The sequence below is a fragment of the Hermetia illucens genome, chromosome 7 (assembly GCF_905115235.1).
Source record: "Hermetia illucens chromosome 7, iHerIll2.2.curated.20191125, whole genome shotgun sequence".
NCBI lineage: Eukaryota > Metazoa > Arthropoda > Insecta > Diptera > Stratiomyidae > Hermetia > Hermetia illucens.
The window spans coordinates 6,837,999-6,862,887 of record NC_051855.1 but is presented as its reverse complement, the minus strand read 5'-3'; the positions used below and the strand labels follow the sequence as shown (position 1 = coordinate 6,862,887).

General features: G+C 44.0%; 1 protein-coding gene across 3 annotated transcripts in view; it reads left to right on the top strand.

Annotated features, from left to right (window-relative positions):
* The window catches only part of LOC119660885, a 43,227-nt gene extending 19,453 nt beyond the window's left edge, over positions 1-23,774 (top strand). The window contains exons 2-13 of one of the 3 annotated variants that reach the window (XR_005250495.1): positions 2,082-4,758; positions 14,381-14,537; positions 14,592-14,702; positions 19,723-19,883; positions 19,957-20,295; positions 20,376-20,526; positions 20,584-20,869; positions 20,933-21,070; positions 21,170-21,397; positions 21,456-21,937; positions 22,004-22,823; positions 22,899-23,774. Coding sequence is in view for 2 of the 3 variants with exons in the window: in XM_038069803.1 (XP_037925731.1) it covers positions 2,380-4,758; positions 14,381-14,537; positions 14,592-14,702; positions 19,723-19,883; positions 19,957-20,295; positions 20,376-20,526; positions 20,584-20,869; positions 20,933-21,070; positions 21,170-21,397; positions 21,456-21,937; positions 22,004-22,767 (5,196 nt within the window). In the remaining variant the exon portion in view is untranslated. Of the gene's footprint in view, positions 1-2,081; positions 4,759-14,380; positions 14,538-14,591; positions 14,703-19,722; positions 19,884-19,956; positions 20,296-20,375; positions 20,527-20,583; positions 20,870-20,932; positions 21,071-21,169; positions 21,398-21,455; positions 21,938-22,003 lie in introns of all 3 variants that reach the window. The other 2 variants (XM_038069804.1, XM_038069803.1) reach the window with 2 other exon arrangements.
* Positions 23,775-24,889: the final 1,115 nt, after the last annotated feature.

Genomic DNA, 24,889 nt, shown 5'->3' with positions numbered 1-24,889 from the left:
GCTGCAGATTTATCTGCGCTATGCTCAGTATGATCTGCTTGCGTGGAAGGTTGGCCAGTTCCCGTCGGACCGTCAATCCTCATCCCCTGCAACAACGCGTTGGCGGCGTCACTTAGATCCAGCTCGTCGTCCGGTTTTGCAGAGCGGAACACTTTCACCTTTGCGTTCCTTACCCCGCACGTGATTTATAGTCGACCTTTTACAGTGCCTCCCGATACTTTCCGGTTATACTGAGCAAAAAAGGTTGCAGTTTGATAAAAACTCAGTTGTCCATGAGAGTCTGGGGTTTTGAAAGTGCAGGGATTGGACGAGCTTATACTTATCTATGCGGATCTTCGGGAATCAAATTCGAGCGACCGGTCTCCTAGGAATCTGATCGTAGGGGACGAGTTTGAGCTTTACGCCCTCCCAGGCATCGCTGATCTTAGCGATGCACAAACCGAGAAAGTCCCTGAAGAATTTGCCCTCGCAAACTCTAACGTGGAACCCCCGAACCACCTGAGAGGAATCAAAGCAGGGTATGGATGTCGTGTGTTTGCCTTTGCCGTCCGGGAAATGCTCAATGATCATCTCAGACAGCCCGGTCTCAGCACTGGTCCACGCCTCCGCGAGCATTTACCGCTAGCGAAATTACCATCCGCGCCACACGTAATTGGCTCCTATCCACGTTGCTGAAGGATTTCGCAGTTCATGGCTCGTCAGCTGGCTGTTGCTGCGTACTTTTCTCCAGATGTTGCTTAGCGTCTGAGCTCTTGCCCACTCTGTTCCGCTTGTGATCTTGTTTGATCTTTTCTTGAGATTGATTGTGTTTGAGAGCGGTGGGCTTTGCGCTCTGCTCGTCTACCAGGCCTTTGCTGTTTTATTCCTCAACAATGGCCTGGTATTTAGAGAGGTCTTTTTCATCCTGCTCGTCGACAGTACTGGCCTTCTTATTCTCAGCAATCTTGCTGAGAATATGTATGCTCTTCTGGTATTGGCTCTTGAAGAGGACACCAGTGGACCTACGCCGGTTTCCGGTGACTGACGTTCTTGTCGGTCTTTATTTTTGAGGGATCCCCCGACGTCGAGAGTTTCGGGTTTGGAGTACTATGTCTGTTGCTCGCTACACTCAGCTAGCCGGCAGTAGATTCCAGGCTGAAAACCACTAGTCCTTCTGTCGCCTCGCTCCGGGAAGTTGGTTTCAGCACAACGGTGGTGCGTCCGTCACTGAGTGAGCTGCTCTCGGCCACTATTGCCTCCTTGTTGGATCCCACCAGTTCCTCCGAGTGGCATCACCCCCTCTTCTTCTATTGTCGATTTATTTTATTTTTTATTTTTTTAAATTGAGTCCATGTCTTGATCCCACGAGTAATCCGGGAAGAATGCCCACCCCTGGCTAGCCCAGGCACCAGAGTAAGAGTTTTATTTAAAACTTAGAGTGCCCAAGGTATTCAGAGTTCGCATACTGAAGACCAAGCTCTCCGTTTGCCACACAGCCCTCGGCGTATGCTGTTCCAGCTTCCCTTGGGATCCAGTGCATGGAGGACGATCCCCGGGCTGTTGCTTTGGCTCCTCTTCCCTCCAGATCCACTTGCACCTACCACATGACCAAGAGACAAACACATTATCACAGCCTACTCCCAGCCCGGCCTCACACCTCTTGGCCCGTCCGAAGACGATCGCCAGCGGTCACCGCGAGGAGGTCGTGTGAGGACTTGCCGAACTATGCAACTTTAACTTGAAGCATGGTGAGACCAAACCGGCCTAATTTTAGAGGATATTCTCCGGCCTAATGTTAGAGGTTATTCTCCACCGTAGTACGAGTATGAGCCAGGACTTGTACCAATTGTCTATTAGGACGCGTTCCTCCTTAAGATATCCTCCTTACGATGGAAAAGATGGACCCCTCTCTTTGAAAATTCTCTAATGCCCCCTCCCTTTCTCTCTCTTTCTGTATTCCTCTCGTTTTGACACCGATACCGAACATTTCCATGAGACTCCCACACAGTGACAAAAAAATTCGAAGCAGAGTTGATAGAGTAGATTTCATTTTTTTTAAGAAAGAACACATGAGCATGGTGACCATAATGTAAATTTTCCAGAACACTATTACATGCAACAAACTGCGAGCACTCGCGAGCATGAAAAATCATCCCTTCGGAAAAAGAACCAATGTCAAATCCTCTCATAAATGTCAAGTTTACAATGGAACCTACCGTGCCCAAGAAGCATCATCATCTTCACTGATTGATTGAGAAGATCACCTAAAACTTTTCTTGTTTCTTTGTTTTGATTCCATGCTTTTTCGTACTAAAAATATTGAATAAATTCCAAAATAAATGCTTAAAAAATCGAAAATAAATAAAATTGAATTGATCACGAGCGCATAAATTATTTGTAATGGGCGATCACAGAAAACTTAAAACGTATAAGAAAAAGCCCAAGGAACTTAAAAGATCGCGACCCATTGGAGCTGAGCATATCCTTCAACTTAGTGGCGAGGGTGGCAATGTTGGAGATCTCGCCCATCAAACACCGGAACAGCACCAAGGTCAGGTAGCAACCAGTAGCCGACTTCAACCAACAGTATTTGCAGGATTAGCGGAATCGAATGTCGACGGTGGGGCAGATAGCGGGCACGCTAGTACCATGGGTCGTAAAGTACACCGTGGTGACAAGGATACAACGGGGAAGAAAAGTGGCCCAACAAAAGAGCGTTGGCTTTTGACACGCAAAACATGGAAATATATGCAACAGGCAGGTCGTCGTTTGATTCCAGATGGTGCACAAAATCGGGCCGAGGATGTGCCAAAACTTGAAGAATTTTTTCAACAAGTTTGCCGGTCTGAACAGAAGTTTATAATATGGAGCCGAAAAAGTTCATATCCGGGAGCGATAGCAGCATCGCGAAAACTTAAGCGACGAATTCGACCAAGTGTGAGACATCGATCTAAAGCAAGTTCTGCCGATGAAGCTGAAACCGATGAGTACAAAGAGTATGATCGTCGAGCTGCTATGGTTATCCGACTCCTGCATAGTTACCTCAACATTTCGGAGCAAGATAAACGACAGCCAGAACGCAGTTCAGAGTCACAAATACCAACAACTGTACCAGGAGCAACAAGTGAACCATCAACTAGTCGGTCATCGTATTCTTCTGTATCCGTGACTACCTCGTCCTATGGATCACAACAACGGTCCCCGACTTCATCGGACCAGCAAGGCGAATCGGATCTATCGAAACGAACTGCTGAGCTTTTGGAAAGTCTTCGTTTGTATAGCCAAGCCGCACACCGACCGATCATTCCACCCGAACATATAACTACGGATCTTCTGCACAATAAAACGTTACTGAAGAAAATCTACAATGATCTCAAGAGGCAGCAGCTATCTTTAGTATTAAATAGACACACTGCAGCATCAACCAATAATCTGTCGCATGCCAGCTCTCTGACGAGCCTCTTCAGTTTTCGGCGGGATCAGCCCAAAACATCACCCACCAGTAGTCTCAACGTAAAACTAAGAAGCACTGGAGGAGCTACAAACCTATCTGGCCCCGATGGAAACAAGGACACCTTCACAGGTGATAAAGGCTTCCAATTACCAAAAGAAAAGTACATACGCCCCACAAACCAATTGGTCCCTTTCATATCGGTCGTGAAACCAGCGAAAACCTTCACGACTCAGGGAATGCAGACTGACTTCCTGCAACTGCATGAAATCAATAACTTGCGAAAGGACTATGAAACAAGAAAAAAGGAATTGGAACTGCTAAACCAAGCACCTGAGGAAGAGGCCGATTTTACATCAAGGTCGCATTCACGCCGAAAGAGTAGCGTCGATAATGAGGATGTCTCCCAATCGGTTAGTGATACCATCAAGCGATACTTGCGAATGGCTCGAAAAAAGAGCGTCAACGATGATGCCGCAAATCGATTCAAACGTGTCAACTATGATCGCAACCTCAGAAATATCCGAGCGAAAGGAGAAATCAATCCACCTGGGATGGATGAAGGAAATTCAAAGGCAACCCAGACACTCGATGCATGGCCATTGTTGCATTACAATAACATTCGAGGGATCGATTGTGACATTCTCTTGGAGGAAGCACACTCAGATTGGAACAATGCCCTCCAGCAAAGAAAGCAACAGCACGAGGAGTATCTTCAGCAACAGCAAAAAGATGCGTCAAAAGGGAATCTATCTGGAACTGGATCAGTACCCCCACCACCTGGCCAGCAAGGCACAATGGGAGCTCCCGGAGGCCTACCCGCGGCAGGAGCCGGTGCAGGAGGACTATTTCATTCGGGTACACAGTTTTTCTCAAATTTGTGGCATGGATACCATCATAGTGCGCATGATAACTCTAATACTCGTAATTCTACTACTACTTCTACTACTCTCAATGTAACTAGTTCTTGTAATACTTCTACTACTACTAGCAATACTACTACCAATAGTCTATATAACAATGCTACTGCAAATAATACATCAACTGTGTTGTTTAATCAACATCATGATCAAACTGCAGCTCAACAACAACCCCAATCATCCCAATCAACGCAACAGCAAAAATATAGTCCTTCGCAATATCAACAACAAGAACACCTTTCTGCATCGGCCAATAGTAGTGGTGGTAGTCAAGGATTAACGAGTGCAATGCAAAAATCAAAATCATCATCGAACGTCGGACAATTTGTATCCAAAAAGATATGGAAGTCCCGATCGAAAAGTCAAAGTCGTATACCAGCTACAAATAAGCCTCAATGGGCACCGCAGGTAAGGTATCTTTATTGCCTATGATAAGTTTATATTTAGAAGGAGGGGGAAAGTTTGAGTGAGAAAGGACATGGAAGTGCCAGCGATATAAGAGGGGCCAAACGTACATGCAGAGGGAGGAGGGAGGCTGTGAAGGGGCGTGTTGACACTTTGGTAGGGTAAAACAGTATTACATATAGATACACTTAGAAAAGATTAGATACTTGCCTGGTTTCTCGGCTCGGCATCCGGATCAAAGTATCTTACGCCTAGAACATCGAGCCAAACCGGAAAACAAGGGAATGACAAAAGGACTCAGAACCCCAACACCAACGACTTTTGGGTGGGAAGAAGTAGGCTCCTCGCCGTCGTTACCCTTGGACCGTAGTCCTACGGTAGTGGATAATTTGGTCACCCTGGTACCTAATACTGTACCTTAGATAGAGATAGAGGAAGGGGGCAAGGACGCAATGGGGGATGATCTGCAAAGAGGTCGATGGCCAGGAAAGACATCACAATGAAAACCACATTTGTTCAAACGCAGTAAGTCCAGGACTACGCAAAAAACCTCTTCAATTCGGAGATTTTCCCATGGCAAAGATGGCAAAAGATCCCATTCACAAGCGGGGTCGGTTCATGTTGATGGACTTTGTCATCTTGTTCTATCAAAAGCCTGATCTGGATGCAGTCAGAAGGCTTTCAAATTCCCATCCAACGTATCAAGCCACCATTGTTTCAGCCGGCCTTTTGGTCGCTTCGATATTCAGGCCAATGTGGCGAGTGAATACTCGTTAGTACGAATCACGTGACCATACCATCGAAGGCGCCCCTTTTGCAATTTTTCCACGATCGGTGCAACTCCATATCCATCGCGGATATCCTTATTTTAGATATGATCAAAGCGTGTCACGTCACTAATCCAATGCAACATATTTATCTCCACTACAACAAGACGTCATTCATTGTCTTCTATAGTCAGCAAACACTCAAAACCACAGAGGGCGATAAGTCTGACGACATTGCCGTAAATTTTAGATTTAAGATGTTCGTTGATAAGTCAATCACAAAGAATACCAATTGTGGAACGCTACTTCATCCAGGTTCCGCTAATGCTTGAAGCAATTCCATAACGCAGTTCTCCATTGGCTGATAGCGTTGACCCGAGGTATTTAAATCGCTCAGTTCTGGGCAGGTCACTGCCGGTGACAGTGGCTGTGCCAGTTTTATGGGGATCGGTCGTAAAAAATTCAGATAAAGTTCAAAGCAACGTTCTATATTGACTTGAAAAGTGAAGTATTAGGTGAACAAAGTAAGGGTCTGTCAACAGCAGAAATGAAACCCAAAAGAGACAATAACGGTAGGTGGACGAAGGTCCTAAACAAAAAGACAAAGAAGAAAGCAAAGTTGCGAATATTTGCCCAGAGGTGATTGCTATATCATACAAGGGCAATTTGTCCTTCACATTCCTTAAAGGACTTGTGGTCAAACCAATCCCGAACTAGAAGACTTAGGCAGAATATCAAACTGTTTCAATCGGGACGTCTCACAATAGGGTCAAAGCTCTTTAGTTTTAGTTTAGTTAACTGGGGGGGGGGGGGAGTCGCAACTCCGAGCACTCAGTGCATTGTTAGGCCCATTGTACTATCCCCGGAAGATGCTTTTTCAATGACTTCCCGCCTACGGTGTTCGCAGGCTTTAGCGGATCTTAGAACATTCTCCAGAGGCAGAGAGTGTGCAGATTCTTCATTGACGAAAACCTTGCCAAGGCGACTTCGTCTGAGATCTGAGGATGCCGGGCAGCTGCATAAAAAGTGCAGGGTCGTCTCCTCCTCCTCCTCACATTGGCTGCACACAGCCGAAACCACTACCCCAATCTTTTCCATATGGTAGTTTAAGGGGCAGTGTCCCGTCAAAAGCCCTACTAGGGTTTTCATGTCCGACTTCTTAAGGGACAACAAAAATGCCACTCTAGTGGCCCTAGGCTCCTTCGCAAGGATTTTCGCTTGCCGGCAAGAGTCCAAATTTCTCCACTCGGTTGCGTGAATCCTTGCAATTTCACCCTTCAGAGTAGACTTGACAGTAGATGGTCGGATTCCAAGAGCTGGTTCTGGCCCCACTATTGTGGATCCAGACCCTCGACGAGCCAGTCTGTCAGCCTCCTCATTACCGGCGATGTTAGAGTGCCCCGGCACCCACATCAGGAATGTTTCGTTCAGTCGGCGAAGTTTAAGCAGCACCTGATGACAACTCCATACCAACTGGCTTGATATGTTGTTGCCATTTAGTGCTGATAATGCCACCCGACTGTCGGAACAGATTCGAATGGTGCGACCCCTTCATTTCTGTCGCAGAAATTCTTCTCCTGCCAATGAAATGGCCTGGAATATGGTGCTCTTACTCCACAAGACAATGATCTAGCCAGTCCTTATGTTTTACTCGCAAGAAACGTTGCGAACTCTTGGCCACGTTTGAGAGAAGAATCCTCTGAAGAACTTCTGGCCCCCTACATGAGGATGGACGATCCCGTAGCCTACATAACGACAAAATCTATGAGCGATATCATGACCGTCTGGTTGTGAATAAAATTTGGTTTAATAGGTTGCGGTGGGCGGGTCACTTAATCCCTATGGACGAGGATGATCCAGCCCGAAAAGCCTCCAAGGGCAATATCTACATTAGAAAAAGAAGATGAGGCAAGCACTGCCTGAGATGGAACGATGGCATAGGCCAGGACGTCGGGCAGCTTTTAGGGACATCGTACTGGTGGACCTCGGCGCAAAACCGGGATATTTGAAGTTCCTTATTAAGGCAGGCCTAGACCAGATATCGGTGGTTGCGCCATTGATGATGATGAGAATGCCTCAACGTGTGTCCAAACACCTGAGACCCATATACTATATAAAGAGTTCATTCTGGATGAAGTACCATCTAGAGAAAAGATCAGTACTGCTTTGAAGAACAATTTAACTTGCAGGGACTCTATCTATCTATTGTGAGTTTGAGAATCTTCTTCGAAATTCCCGTCGCATAGCCTCGGGATCGGGGAGCGAAAGTAAAGCTCGAGCTCCGCGGAGGGTACTTCAAAAATTTCCGTACTACGTGTGTCATGGGAGGTGGTGCGGAAAGTAATATCCCAGTTAGCCGAGCAGTCCATCAGGCAATTGCAGAGTTTGAAAAGAGTGCACATATCAAGAAAGGTACGGCGTGGCTGCAGGGCGGGGAGATTGAGGGAGCGGAGTTGTAATGGATAGTCAACTCGTGAAAGGTTCTTTTTGTAAAGGAGGGTCCGGGTGAATTTGCGTTGTACAACTTCAAGAGCGCGGCTGTCACAGATGCGAAAGTTCCCGGAAGGTCCCCACCAGACTACGCAGCAATATTCAAGGATGTTTCTGACAAGAGAGTTGAAGAGTCTTAAGGAGGGCTGAATTGAGTCGGAGGAGGAAAGTAGGGTAAAACCAGACATTTGGAAGCTCTGTTGATGATGTCAATGAAGTAGGAATTGACGCGATGTTTGTCGTCGAATATTACACCCAGATCAGGTGGTCAGTAGTGAAAGGGGTTGTCCACTAACAGAATAGGAAAAGGATGCTGGGGAGGGCTTAAGCGAATATCACATACAGCGGCATTTATTGACATTCAATGTTAGCTTGTTGATCGAACACCAACGGACCAAATTATCAAGAATGAGCACAGTCCAGTGGAGACGAAACAGAGGCAAATAATTTAAGGTCATCTGCGTAAAGCAAACACGGGCAGGTTAGGATGGAGGCGAGGTCATTGATAAAAAACAGGATGAATAGGGGGCAAACTATAAATATAAAGCCTTGGGGAACGTCAGAGGAAGGAGCGAAGGAACGAGATAAGTAACCATGAAAAGAAACTTTGCAGGAACGGCATGAGAGATAGGAACAAAGCCAGGAGATGAATGAGGGAGAGAAGTAGAATAATGAGAGTTTAGAGAGGAGAATATTATGGTCAACAGTAACAAAGGTTGATAGACAAGGGGTAGCTTCCTTCATACCGCAATTTTTAGTTTTAAACATAAATATATATCTCTGGAGCGACTTACCGCCTTCATCAGTACGAGGTAGTTCACAGCAAGAAAAGGGTCTCCGTTCTTGAGGATAGGGGCGATAAGGGGCTCTTTATAGAGATGGCGAAAGTAGCATTCGTCTAGACTTTTATTGTAGATTATACACAGGGGGAGGAAAATATGTTTTCAACAGTTAAGAAGGAACAGGTTAGGAAGCCCATCGGGACCAGGTCCGACATTGAGGTCAAGATTACCAAAGAGTAACTCAACTAAGGAAGACATAAGGAGAGGAATGGCCAGCGATTCAGATCAGTCTGCTGTTAGAAGAGGAATCGAGGGTGGAAGGGTCGAGGGATAAAACACGGAAGAGAAGTGGGTGCAGAGAAGGTCGCAGGATTGTTGTGGGGAGTTGACCATGGAGTCAGCAAAACTGATAGAAGAAGGGAAAGATTGAGGGGGACTACGACAATTACGAGCGTGAGACCAAAACGGTTTCAAGTTACCGCGGGCAAGGGCGGTGTCCACGCTCAATAAGTACCCTTTGTGCGCTTTTTCAATCATTGACTACACAGTAGAGCGCATGTCCTTAAAGCGAGAAAGGTCGGCGTCATTCTTCGATGCACGAAAGTTCTTCCGCAGTGCATGTTTCAGACGAATGTTATTAAGAATCTCTGCTGTATGAACATAGGCAAGCAGGGGAGAAAGGTACATAACAGGAGAGTAGATCGGACAGCATATTGTAAAAGGTTCTTAGAGCTGGACCACACGTTGAGTTACTTAATATATGTACCTAGTTGAAAGACGCTAAAGCTGAGTTAACGATTTGCCTCTGCCCTGCTAAGAAACCGTAAAGCCGTCATCGCTTGACTTTTTTGAGGTCAGATCGTCAAAGTTGGCTTTGCGGAAGTTGAACTTAGTAGATTTATGCTCGGTTTTGGAGTTTGAACGATGGAGCTCCGCTTCAATTTCAGGTGAGCGTCACTTTTGACATACGGGGATGTGCAAGGAAATAAAGAGAGGTGGCGCTCGGGGAAATTCAGGGCAGAGCAAGTGCTCATAAAGGAAGAAAGTAGAAGGGAAGAATGGGAGAGGTTGTTGAAAAAAATTGGAAGGCTAGGATGATTAGGACAGATTAAAATCTCCGTAAAGATAGAAAGGGAGGAAAGGGAATCTGACAGTAAGGAGTTCAGGCAAACTGTCAAAAAATTCTTTATACCGGTGAGAAGGGCAAGCATAGGGTAAGCACAAGAAACAATGAACGGAAGGAAGTTGGGCGGGAAGACGCGAAGAACAACACAGTGAAAAAGAAAGGCAGAGAAGGTGAAAACGAGTTTGGCGGGGAGTGTATCTTTTATTGCAATTAAGGCCCCCCGCCTGTGGACTTACGAGATGCATCCTGGAACCTGCCACAGCGGAAACTGGAGTACCCTCCGGGAAGCTCGAAGTTTAATAAGGCATCGTCCAGTCAGCTTTCGAAGATACAAATGGCATGGATAAATTGAAGGCTCTCAGCTTGGTTCTTAAACCCCTAACATTCTAGTAAAACAGACGGACAGTAAACATGGATCCAGTTATTTTGCTCGCCAACGCATAAGACTTCGAGTTTGTTTGCGAAAACAATGGATGAGCAAACCTTCATGGAGGTGTTGCCAGACATGCCTAAGGAGGTGAACAACTCTACCGGAAAAGCTCTCGACAAATACGTGGCAAGAAGATCCCGCAGATGACACAGGTAACCTTCGATTGGTTTGTCACCGAGTGGTTGTCAACGAGCGGTTCAGAAAGCGGTGACTCTAATCAATCCACAGGAAACACAACAATCCTCTAAGGCATCACATGTCAGAATGATTATCCAGCAAAGCAAGAGAATATGTTTTGAGGATCTCTCCCTAGAGGACAACTCTAATCGGACGTCCCAGAACCCACTTAGTCTCAAAAATAATCAAGAAGTTTCCCTCAGCAACCCTGACCTAAAATAGGCTGCTGTAAATCGGGAGTAGATCGAGCGATAACAAAGCTTCGATCCTGGATGCCCTTAAGGTTGCGGTGATGTTTAGATTGGATATATTCACTTGGTTATTAGAAATGTGCATTACGGAAGGAATATTTTGGGAATTATAGACAGGCAGAAGCTGATGCTTCATTTTTTCCTTAGCTTCAATAGCCGGGTCGACTCATTTAAATGGAATTCACTATTTTTTTATTGTTCTTGTTTATCAAGCCAAAACTGTTTCAGTCTGTCATGTGGTCCCCTCGCATCGTCTTCGAAGCCCAGATCAATCTTAACTAGTCAGTTCCTATCAGTATGAATGACGTAACCATACCATGCAGGGCACCTCTCCCGCAATTTTTCCACGACTGGTGTCAACCCCATCTTTATCGCTAATTTCTTCTTTTCTGACGTGATCACAGTCTATTATGCCGGATAACACTACGGTAGATTTTAGATTTGAGACCTTCTTTGTTGCGTCGACTACATCCATCCAAGCTGATGTGTGAAACAATTTCCTATCTGATAGTATCTTTCACGGTGGGCCGCAATTGTCAGGAAAAGGTATACCCTCGGGGACAAAGCCCCTTCCTCAGTTGCCTGAAGCCTGATCTACGCTTAACTGATCCCAGGATCGGTGCTCGCTCGGGACAATAAGGTCTACTCATACCGGTTAAATGCACACTACCCGACCAGAGTTTCGAAGAGGCTGGCTGGTGATACACGCCACAACTACCACCTTAGCAGAACTAGGTTCACACCATCCCATCGGGGGACTCGGGGGACTACCAGTGTGTCCCGGCATGTATCGGTCAATTCGCTCTTCATTGAGAAAATTTCTCGACGCAACTACCTAGGACACAGGTATTATGTCAGCTAGCGCGTCCGAACTACTTGCTCGGGCACTTCGGGGATGCCAGTCCCCATATCTTAAGCGATTCGTTAAGGATCGCTGGCGACTCCTCAGTTCATACCATGCTGCTATATGGCTCGCTAATAACGGCTATATTTGCATCTGGCTCCTGGATGAACTGATCCAAGGAAGTTATCCATGTTTGTGATAATTTTACCGAGGTCTCGTCTACTATTACTACTTCTTGGGATAGCTGTCTAGCACTAGCTTCTTTCCCCAACGGGATACTTGGGCTCTGGGTGGAGTTCCTTTTTCTGAGTTTTCCTGATTCTTGATCTTCATTCAGAGATCTTGACGTCATTCTCGGAGATTTTCTTCGCCAAGGACCGGGAAGAGGACAAGTTTTGATTCTAAACCGAAATTTCTCGGAGGAAGGCATTATTCAACCACCTCCTCAAATGCAGACTGAATGCGTCCAAGATTTACTAAGCAAATTGGAGATGAGCACCCAGCAGAGAATGATGGAGGCACCGAGGTAGAGAATGCAAATCTCCTGCACCGGAGATTATGCATACCGCGAGCCTGCTTGGCCTGTGAATTAAAAACAGCAAGAAATTCTACTTGGTAACGCCGAAGCAAAACCTAAGATACAGATTACAGAAGACCGTGTTAATAATCCTCAGATTACAAAAGATTGACAGATTGACAGGTATGATCGCAAAAGAACGCCACCTCTGTCTTAGCCGGAGTGATTTTCCCATGGAATATTGAATACAACTGACTGTTGCTCTGTTTGCGACTTAGACTAAGCAAATAGGACTCTCCGAGGCTCTCGCGAAATCTTGCTTCTGGTAGACCTATGGTTTGAGCACTTCAATCGGGATTTCATTCATAAAGGCAACCAAGGCGATGAGGAATTGGGTCACAATGTATAAGTTTTCCAAAATAGCGAAATACGTGGACATCACTGTCGAAGTTCGGTTTTCACAAATTTAAAAATTCGAAGTTATCTTGGAGGATCGAGGATCTTGGCTATCAAAAACTTGGAAATGACGGTTGACGCAAGGTTCAGTTTGAAGCAACCCCTGCAGTATGCAGTATGCTTTTGACAAAGACCTGTTGCGGGAATGGTTCTAGCAAGGATGCTGGTGAACGTTGGTAAACTTGATCTTTCCCTATGCGGTTCCTGATTGGAGAAGGGCACTCGATACATTATTTAACGAATGCCAGGAGGATCATGATAGATTAACTCCATAAAAGGATCTACCCTATATAGATTTAAGGCTACTGAGGAGACTAAGATGGCGCGATTGAGAGAACCGCAAACGAATGAAAAGAGACCCAACTGGAGTGAGCTAACTCCGGCTGATAGTTTCACAAGGCAGGGAAAAGGAGTGAGACAAAATAAGAGCTAATAAAAACTTTACCCACTGCTGCGTCCTTTCAAAGATCTCTGCCTATTTTTAAAAAATGAACGAAACTACGAGGTTTTTCGAGAGAGTCTGCTATGTGCAATTCATCATCATCATCAACGCCGTAACAACTCGTATCCGGTCTAGGCCTGCCTTAATAAGGAACTCCAAACATCCCTGTTTTGCGCCAAGGTCTAACAATTCGATTACCCTAAAAGCTGTCTAACATAATAAGCTACGCCATCCTTCCATCTCGGGCAAAGAGGATTTCAGTGCTTTGGAGAAATTATCTTATGAATGTCAAGGAGTGGTGACTAGAAATGACATTACATCATATCACAAGCAGAAGTGAAACCCTTCTTTCCATTGATATATCACATCATAAATGCCACGACTGACGAAGCGTTCTTAAACCAAAGAACCCTATGTACTGTATATTCAAGAGGCGATAGATTAAGGGGTTACTTGCTTAGGATTTGGTCTTAAACCTCATACTGTAGCCTATTGCCTTGCTGAATGTCCTAGTCCTAGCTTTATAGATTCAAGCTGGATGAGGATTTGTTAGTGGTTCAGAACCCCGTTCACGTCTGTAAAGGACGTCGATTTCTTTCAAAAAGGAGTAGATTATCAATTCATTATGGAGGGATTTTCAGAGAAATAGGTTTTAGGAGAAACAATAGAGAATATGATGGGTAGCTATTAGTGGCATAAAGATTCCAATGATGGAAGGACGGACGGCTGTAGCCTTGTCGACCTTTAACTGGTTCGCAATAACCTATTTGCGTTATACATTATGCAACCTAAAGTTCAGACTCCAGCTGATATGAATCTGAAGCTAGTTAACTATACTGTAATGATGCCATATCACGTTCCGAAACAGTACGCTATTTTTTCAACTTAATTGTGTACTTATTCATGGATAAACTCAATAATCCTCTACCTCCAGACATCTCCGTCTTTATTTTTAAGAATATCTCTTAGCTTCCTTAGTATTTTATCCCCATTTAAGAAAGCTATTTTGTTTAGATTAAGGAAATCCTCCCTCTTCAAGCGTCAATTATCGTTTTTAATAAAGTAATGTTTAATCAACACACGAAATTCATTGAAAAGCAACTTTGCCTCCAATTACTCTAATCTCGCCAGCTGTGAGAACAATAACTCGACAATAAATGGACGATCTGTCATCGTCATTTTGACATTTGTCGCATTACAGCTGGGAATGATTGTGATAGCCGCGCCACCTCCATGTCAGCAAAAAGTAAAATATCATATTTAACCCTCATGTAAAACTATTCTTCCGCTATATACATAAATAATTAAACATAAAAATGATAATATGCAAATTATAATTCCAGGGCAATTGTATATGGATGTCACCAAGTGGAAAACGTGTCGTACTATCTGATGGTCGTTTACGTGATTTATCAGAAATAGAACGAAAAATTTTACATCGTGTAGCCATTGAAAAGATTAATCAACTTAATATTGGAGTAAACGTTACAGTACCTGGAGGTAAAATTAAAATTGTTTTTTATCTCATAAATCTTAATTATTATTTTTTTTTAGATATCTCAAGTTCCACATCGTCTAAATCACAGAAACGCCGACCATTATTAATTAAACGAAAAGCATTAACAACTAGCATTTTTGATACCGGAAAAAAAGACGAAAATAAAGGTAGGTTCCAGATATTTTGTTGAATTTAATATGTGAAGATTTGTAAAAGGAGTTGTACTGTCCCTGTTACTTTAAAGAATAATAGAATGAGTACATCTCTCTGAAACTCTCTCTTTCTGAGATTAGTCAAATTTTTCCGGAGGGCCGTGGGGAAAAAGTCTGGGCTCAGGGTCGAAAATTATTCAGGATCCTCTATTATCCATTTAGCACTAGCTGCTTCTTTATGTGTCTCTACTCCAGGTTCAAGGGTCATCACCTTCTTTCCTCCTCCTTTTCTCAGGCCTGGAAAATCTACTTGCAAGTATACTGCGGTTCGCCTTCGTTCGATATTAATCATCACCATCAGTGACGCACCAACCGGTATCCAGTCTAGACCTGCCTAAGTAAGACACACCAATTCGATATCCCTAAAATCTGGTGTCAGACCTACACCATCGCTCGATCTGAGGCAGGGTCTGCCAAGTCTTTTTTTTTGCCATAGATATTGCCCTTATAGACTTTCCGGGCTCGGTCATCTTCACCCATACTGATTAGGTGACCCGCCCACCGCAACCTGTTATCGACAACCAGACCGTCGTGGCATCATCGTTATAAACTATACGGAATCGTCCATCTCCGAGGAATATATAATATAAGGACTGGCAAGATCATTGTCTTTTATAGTAAAAGGTTTGACCCTATGGTGGGACCTTTCGAGCGAAACAGCATTTGTAAGCTGAAAAGGCTCTTTTAGCTGCTAACAATGGTGCGCGCATTTCATCGACATAGCTGTTATCGGTTTTGATTCTCGACCCTGGACAGGAGAACCTCTCTGTATTGTCCAACAAACCTAAGTTTTAAAATCTCTCCTCCGGACTTTTGAGAAATCTCCAGGCCTCCGGAGAAATAACACTTCCCCCCCCCATCTCGGCCATTGGGAGAAGTAAAAATGACCGCTTCATACCAAGATGATATCAACTGACCATGGCGATATGAACTCTTGGGGCGAGGCGTACAGGGTTGTAATGAAAAGACAGCGGTGATCACCCCAGGTGACCTGTCCGTGCCTTCTGAAACAGGTTGTCACTTTAGAGGTGTGCTTGAGAGAAGCGAATGTTGGTGCGGCTTTCCAAACTTAACAAGCCACCTGGAGACCCAGCATCAAATCGACGGAAAAAGACGTACTGATTTCTGGCCGCCCCCTGTGCTGTGTTAGCGCTGGATGACAAAAACGCATTCTATTCGGCCAACTGGAACAGGATTAAAGGGGTGTTGGCTGACATGGGTGCCTCCGGGTATTTTACTTAAATTGCTTCTAGCCGGGATGGTGCAATCCATCCTGCTTTACTTGTCACCCACGGCAAAGGCGTTTGCAAACTCTCAGAGATAGAAGTAAGTGAACTGGGTTTACCCACTGATGGCTTTGATGGTTTGCAGTGCATTTAGAACCACATAAGATGAGGCAGTATTGGTGGTGGCGAATATGATCCCTGTCGACATTCTGCACCATGCGAGATGCATGAAGGGGCACACAGAACGTTGAAATGCGACAAGACCAGAGTCGCATTATCTCCGGCAACGCTTTGGATTGGATGATTCTTCGAATTTTCGTAGATGTGGTGACATACCGGAGGAAACACATCATCTGATATTTCATTTCCCCGGGTTCTTCATTGAATGGAGGAACCTAAACCAAGCGTTGGCAGGAGCGTGAGTCCGAAGAACCTTGTTACGGAGATGCTGAGGCCCAAAGAGAACTGGCCTACGGTTTCCACTGCAATCATGAAAATACACAAGGAGTGGCGGAAGGAGGAAAGAAGGAGAAAAATCGAAAAGAGGAAGTAATACCTAAATTATGGTCTCACTGGGCTGGGGCTAGAAAGATCGGGGGTGGTTTTTAGTGGGTGCGAACCCAACACGCGCCTGCTATAGCTCCAGGGATAATGTGGCGAGGCTGGAGCGGACGTGTCTCTCTAAGATTTGCCGTGTACGATCAAAAATACCTTCCCAACTTTTGGAGGTAGCTATGGGACGCTGTAACTCTGCTGCAGGATTGACCATGGGAACTAATAGGGGATATTAATTTAAATTCTATTAATGGGATCTCAGGGACAAGAAGACAATACCCAACACAGTTGAGAGGGTGGTTCTTCGCCCTTGGAAATTTGGCGACCATGCTGTCAACCACCAGGGGCGGAAGACCTAGTCGTCGTATGGTATGGACGAACCAACTGAACCAGTTTTTCCTCCGCGCCTATTACCGTACCTCGGATTAGGAACGGAATCCATCAGCATACAGCCATCGATTCAATGACGCGTTCATAATCTGTTTTCCGGAACTAAATCATGTTCTGGAACAGAATATCGCCAACCAGTACCAGGTGATAGTGAATAACAATTGAGTTGCTCTACCAAGTAGTTAATAAATCTACCAATGTGTTTCGCTTGAGGTCGGTGTGGAGTCATTTATTTACCGGGCAAGGCAAAGGAGCAACTAACGTACTCCAGCTGTAAGGCATTTCATGAACCCATTAGTCAGGAGAAACTTAGTAACTGACGGTGTCGACCCGATTTACAATGAGGCATTCCAGATCGAATTCATAGAATATGATCAGATTCTGCCAGACCCTAGGATAAAGATCCCAAAACTAAAGTGTACTTCGGCAACTATCAACATCATTGCTGCTGTTGAAAGAATTTTGGCTGATCGTTTGATTATCGATCACAGCCTGGTCTACATTGCAGCTGCCACAGTCATTCCTTACAATAATCAACATCTTGGAGCGAATAACAGAGGTATGTGCAGAAGGACTTTACCGTTCTGGGTGCTTCGACAACAAAAGAGTCGAAAAGTTGAGAAAGCAGATTGGTGGTGTCACGGAAGCACTTCTCGGAAATCCATCACCAAGAGTGCACAGATGCGTTGCAAACATCGCTGAAAGCTACCATCTGATCACGTTTTCAAATATGTCTTCTATGTGCAGGAAGGAGTTTACAGGAACCCTCCTTATCATCATCTTGTGAAATATATGGCACTTAGGATCTTAGGACTTAGGATCCCTCATCTCCCAAACAAAAATGTTTCCATTATTAATGAGCAATCTAGAAGTCTTGGCCGCGTTCGAGAGAAGAATTCTCCGAAGAATTTTTGGCCCCCTACATGAGGATGGACGATTCCGTAGCCTACATAACGACGAAATCTAAACCATGCCCGTCCGGTTGTGGTTAAAATCCGGCTCAATAGGTTACGGTGGGCTGGTCACTTAATCCGTATGGATGAGGATGACCCAACTCGGAAAGTCCTTAAGGGCAACATCTATGGTAGAAAAAGAAGACGAAGTAGATCCTATCTGAGATGGAGCGATGGCGTAGATCAGGATGCCACACAGCTTTTAGGGACATCGAATTGGTGGACCTCGGCACAAAACCGGGATGTCTGGAGTTCCTTATTAAGGCACGCCAAGACCGGTAGTACCGGTAGTTGCGCCATTGATGATGATGACTCTAGAACATTAAATAACAGATTGAATGAAACCAGAAAGTAGGACGGTTCCATTTTAGTGGCTGTGGTGTCCGGGTGCTGGGAAACCCTAACAGGCTATCTGTTATTGTGTTTTCAGATGTCCCCATTGTCAGTAGTTTTAGTATAGGGGTGGTGCCTCTGGTATACACTCCGTTGTAATTGGCGGCCACTGTGGTCCAATTGAGGGATGGTGCGCTTGACAACACTATCTCTTCCTCTAGTGCCATTCCTTTTAATGTGTATTTCATGCTTGGTCCCACGAGTTATCTAGGAAAAAATCCACTTTTATTAGCCTGAACACCAGGGCAAAAGTCTTAAGTAAAACGGAAGCCGCCTAAGGTATTTAAGGTCCGAATGCTTGAAACCCAGTTCTTCCTTAGCAGCGCAGTCCTTGGTCTGTGCTGTTCCTTCTTGCTTTGAGATCCCCCATTAGCAGCTTTACTCTGCATGGCAGATTATCCTTGTCCCTAAAACACGATTGGCGTCCTTGTCACTAAAACATGGTACAACTAGATTTTTGTCAATTAGGTAAATCTACCCGCAGCGCTGTCCAGGGTAGTTTTCACAGGCCAATGGATAATTTCCAATAGCCACTACGAGAATTTTCTGTGAGAGCTAGTCCGCCTCTGTAGCTTTTTGGGTGGCCGAGGGGGAGGTTTTCCATACGCGTATATTTTTAGCACCCCATCCAGAAATAATACAATTCAACAACCGATATAGATGTCGAACCCTTCATTCCAATTACTGACTTATGATAACAAACTGAATTTTTGACGACCGATCCCCATGTAACAGACACAATCACTGTCAGCGGCAGTGATCTGCCCAGAACTGAGCGATTTAAATACCTCGGATCAACGCTATAAGCCAATGGAGAACTGCGTTATGAAATTGCTTCACGCATTAACGCAACCTGGATGAAGTGCCGTTCCACAACTGGTGTCCTTTGTGATCGACGTATCAACGAACGTCTCAAATCTAAAATTTACCGCAATGTCGTCCGTCCAGTCGCTCTCTATGGTTCTGAGTGTTGGCCGACCATAAAAGACAATGAACGGCGTCTTGCGGTAATGGAGACGAAGATGCTACGTTGGACTAGTGGCGTGACACGTTTAGATCACATCCGAAATGAGGATATCCGCGATCGTTATGGGGTTGCACCGATAGTGGAAAAGTTGCGAGAGAGGCGTGCAAAGATTGGTCTGAACATCGAAGTCGATGGTAAACGACCAAAAGGCAGACCTAAGGAACGGTGGTTTGATACGCTGGATGGGGATTTGAAAGCCTCGCGATTGCACCCAGATCAGGCATTCGATAGAGCCAAATGGCGAAGCCGATCACGACGAGCCGACCCCGTTTGTGAACGGGACAAAGGCTGAAGAAAAAGAAGAATAGAACTGGTGGAGTTAGTCCTATGATGAAAAGAAAGCATATCCAAACTTTCACCCTATTTACAATCTATCCTCACAGGGTTGGCCTGGGTGTAATGTCACTACTAATTAAGATCTTTACTTTCAGTTAATGGTGGCGGCCTGGTTTTTGGCGTAAGCATAGAAAAATGCGTTGACAATGATCGTTTGCACAAAAACGGTGGTGTTAGTGGTGGAGGCGGAGGTGGATCAGATCGTGGATCACGGAATTCTATAATATCACTCTTGGGAGGCGGCAGTCACAACAAAGCAAGTGATCATGTAACTATCAACCAAGATAAGACCACAAGTCTAAACAATCTTTTTCACTCACTAATTTCAGGTAGGATCATGTGAAAGTTTACCTTCACGTTCTACCAACATCCTGGGGCAATATGATGATAGTGGCGGAGGTGGTGGGACTGGGGGTGGTGGCTGTCGTAATAGTTTTATAAATACTGCAACAATGAAAATGTCTCGAAGTCAAACGGACGTGAGACGAGGTAGTCAGGACGAGGACGATTTGTTGGGTCACGATGCACCAAATATGGCTGGTACAGAACCTAATTCCGGACAACAAGTACCTGCGTTAGTGTTGGAATGTATTAAACATATAGAAGAGCATGGTCTCCATACTGTAGGCATATTTCGTGTTAGTACGTCTAAGAAACGTGTTAGGCAGGTAAGTGACCATTTGGGATATCAAAAAAGTTTTTTTTTTTCACGCGTCTACGCGCTCTCTGTTTATCTACCCTTTTGAAGTTGAAAGAAGGGTTTGATCGGGGCGAAATAACATCAATCGACGCTGATATATGCCCGCATGATGTCGCCACCATTCTTAAGGAGTACCTCCGAGATCTGCCGGAGCCATTACTCTGTCGAAGCCTATACAAAGCCTTCGTGAAAACCCAAAGTAAGTAATCAGCTTCCTAACCCCACGTTCAAATGATTCCCTTCAATATTTCCTTAGAAATACGTAATCGACGGTTACAACTGGAGGCCCTCTCGCACCTTATTCAACTCCTTCCAGTAGCACATCGTGATACTCTCTACGTATTACTGCGATTTCTAGCGAAAATTGTTAGGTCATCAGATGATGTAACGTCAAATGATACAGTAATCACGGGCAATAAAATGGATAGTAACAATTTGGCAACGGTTATAGCCCCAAATATCCTAAGGTCTACAGAGCCTGGGCGCAGTAATACCACGGAACAAGAAATCGATGAACAAATTGATGTGATTAATGTGATAAGGTAAGATATCCTAGCTGGGATAGCTTTCGAGTGTCCTATGTTACAGTTGATTGGTCCTTGTAGAACAATGATTGATCATTACGAAGAGCTATTTCGTATACCAGCCGAACTGATGGATGAGATCTATACAAATATGATGGATACATATCCGGAACAATTAGACTACCTTTGTGAAAGGAGAGACATTGCGGAGCGATATGAGTACGTATAAAAAAGACGCGTGTATAAGGCGGTCTTATCCGGGAACTTCTGGGCCCTGGAATTCAAAATAAACTCTTGTTTGCACTTTCAATTTTATAGTGATGATATGGACAGCGCCAGTTCCAGCACACCTTTGAGTTCACCGCCTCCTGTTCCAATACTGAAACACACCTCATTTCCTCAACATTCTGTGGCGTTTGAAGAAAGTGGTCCAGGTGCTCCAAATGATAAAAATATAACAAACCGACCGATATATTCACGAGACGATTTCCTTCATGAAAACACTATTAAAGGCGGTGATCCCAATGGGAATGCCGCAACACAAAGGTATGTATTTCTTTAATAATCGTTTGTCCTTGATTATATTGTTGGTACCCGGCTGCAGGCGGGAGCGAACATCGAGAATGAAATATATCGAAAGCGAGCACGAACTCACTCGACGACGGCGACGTGAACGAAATCTTAGTGAATCCGGAACGGGGGCAGGAACTCCTTCACCAACAAAAACAACATTCAATAGCAGTAGCACTAATTGGATACCATTTAGCGTCGAGTCGCGAAACTCTACCGGTGACTCTGGAATTCAACAATATCAGCAACAACAAACTGTTAATCAAACCCAGCAGGGGCAGTTTCAACAGCAACAATCAGCTCAATCACGGAGATTATTCCCGCCATATGGTGATCAGGATGGTGCAGGGGTTGTGACAGCTAGCCTAAAAATTCCTGTACAGATGCAACAATCGCAGCAGCAGCAGAACCCGAGGAATCAAGCAAACATGTGTGATACAACTAATAGTGGACATATAGATCTATCGGATATTCCGTATATTGAGGATAATGGCTGTGGACAGGATATTTTAACAGGTATGTACCGTGGCTCAGTAGGTGGTGTCCGAGCATTGGAAAAACTAAAAGACCTAATTTCGGCAGGATCGTTACATTTCGGGCGAGGTTCAGGCGCGGTGACCACTGGTACAACAACCTATCAAATTCCCATCACTATCGAAGGACGCACAACCTCCTCGTCATCTACGATGTCTGACCAGTCGCGATCGTCAACGATGCACCAATATAACACAGATGAAACATCATCAGCGGCGAGCAGTAGACGATCTTCAGATAATACCAGCATCATTTTACAGAAATACCCTTCAGCCCTGGCATCCCAACAGCAAGGTACACAACCGAAACGTCCTGATAGCTTAAAACGGTCATCAGGACGAAAGCAATCCAACAACATCCCAACGAGTGGTAGTGGGACAACTGGCGAAAATAGTCCTAGTGGTGTACCAGTCCTATCACCAACAACCCTTATCGGACAGTTTGGTAGCCTCCAGGCAGCCCACCATCACCATCCCAACGCTGAACCTAAACTAACTCCAAGCATTTCAAGTATTGGTGGGGCCGTGTTACGCTCAAAAACTGCTGATTTTGAAAGAATCCTGAAGCAAAATAAAAAGTCTAAAAGTGGTGATACTACCTCAACAGCGGTAGAGGAATTCATAACGGGTTCTACCTCAGTGTCTAGTAGTTCTGCGGGCACAATAGCTACTTCAACAGGTAGTGGAACTGCTGAAGATTCATCAAGACCTGAAAAAACCGCACGAAGTCGACAACAACAGACTGTCAGTCCTGCCGGGCCAATTTACAAGCGCCAGGAACTAATATCAAGTGCACAAAGGACTTCGAAATAGCATTAAATCGTGGAATACGGGGGAGTGTTATAAGCAATAGTGCTGAAACTCTACCGGAAATTTCGTTATTTATGTTGATTAGTATTTTTTTTTTTAATTCAGAATATTAATGTATAAAATCAATTTAAAAGGATCACCTGGAAATATACGCCACGTGCTCTTACTCATTCTACTCGTCAAGGTGAATTATTAAAAAAAAAAACTTATTATTTGATATTTTGATTAGAAAGTTAACTTTTAATATAAATTAATGATAATAAATTGAAATCAAGTGTTCTAGTCGAAAGAAAAAAACACGGCAATACCAAGTTGGTTGTTTACAATTTATAATTTTGATATTTAATAATAAAATAATATTATAAAAGTAAGAAAGAGAGAAAGGTGGATAAAATGTGAATATATACCAAAGAAAACCACATTAATTTTCATTCATTACAAGAAAATAATTAAGAAAATTAAACTATATATGTTTCTCCCCCTTGAGAAATTAGAATGATTCATATTATATTGTTTTTATTTCCATTGTTTTTAATATTATATTGAACTTGTTTTAGTTTGAACCACGCCATCTTTATTGTTAATTTATCTTTGTTCATTTTATATTTTTTATTCGTTGAACGTCACATGGAAAATTGTGAAATTAAGATACATGTTCAGACTGTTACGATGCCGTTGTTTTATTTTCTACTATTATTGAAAATCATTAAACCTAAAAAAAAAAAAAACAAACCAAAAAAAATAAGTAAAACGTACACCATTTTGTTACACCATTTTTGTTATTAGAACATTTTTATTGTAGTTATCGCAATGTTATAATTTATTTGCTGGAAAAAGTTTTTTGTCTACCGTATTTGTATTCATGGAAATATAATTGTTCGAATTTGCTACCTAAAATTGATGCATTTCATGCACACCTCACATGCAGACACACAAATCTTGATAAATCAAAGAACGTGTAAAATCAGTGGCACAAAATGTGAAAATACACAAACATATATACATAATAATTGTCAGTTTAGTATTGATTTCCGAACTTTACATCTGCGATCTCAGCATATCTAGGGCATCCACCTCTGTCGACCCAGCAGGACGAGCCCCGATCCTGTCGACAAATGGGCAAAGGTTCTTGACGCATGGACGACGTTAGGACGTAAGGAAGTTAGTCCGAGCAAAACAAATACATGTGTGCACGCTAAATATTGGCATCCTGACTGAAAAAAAAAAAAAACTGACGAAATCGCAAGAGCCCTACGGAAAAGGTGCATTGACATCTGCACTCTGCAAGAAACCCGACGGTCTGCTGTCAAAGGCTACGATATGAACGCCAACCTCAACAGGGTGTTGGCATTGCCATCTCAAAGGATTTCCGTGAGTGCACCATTATATCAACTGATCGCACTGTTCACTTCTTCACAGAGTATGCACCAGATTTCAGATTTATTTATTGAGCAAAGAAAAGAAATGCATGTGCGGTACAAAAGGAATAATAACTTAAAAGCTCAACCGTGACTAATTAAGTATGTGACGCTAATCTACGGAGATATCCGGCCTAGCCGGTTACATGTTATAAAGTGAAAAGGTGGTGCATGTCAGTGCTCATTTGACATAACATGTGCTTAAACCTAAACAAACTAAACAAACATAACACAAAATAGTACTCCGTACTGGGAAACGGGGAAAAGGGAGTTTTTAGGCACCGGTGGACAGGATTGATTAAAAGAATTGGAGTAAAGCGCAGTCCTTTCTCAATGGTGTTAGCATTCTGAGAAAGGGCTCCCTTTTACTCGATTTGGGCCTGTGCGAGGACAGTGACCCAAGGGGGGAGGGATGAAAACGACTGTGGGATTGCGGGGCATGTATTGTGGGGCTTAATTGGTGGAAGGGAGGACCTTAATTTAGGGAAGAAAGTAATGCTTGTACAGGCTAATTAGTGTCTATTCTCTTAATCTGGACTAAGTAAAGAAAAAATAATAGAAGGTGATCTACACCTGCGCGGGGGATTGACTGCCAGAACATTGGACTTACGCGGTTAGCCTCTGTGAAAATCCGGGGAGGAGTTTTGATAAAAGGAGGGGATGAAGGAGGGAGGGGAGACGTGATGGTTGAGAGGAGAGTTACTGTC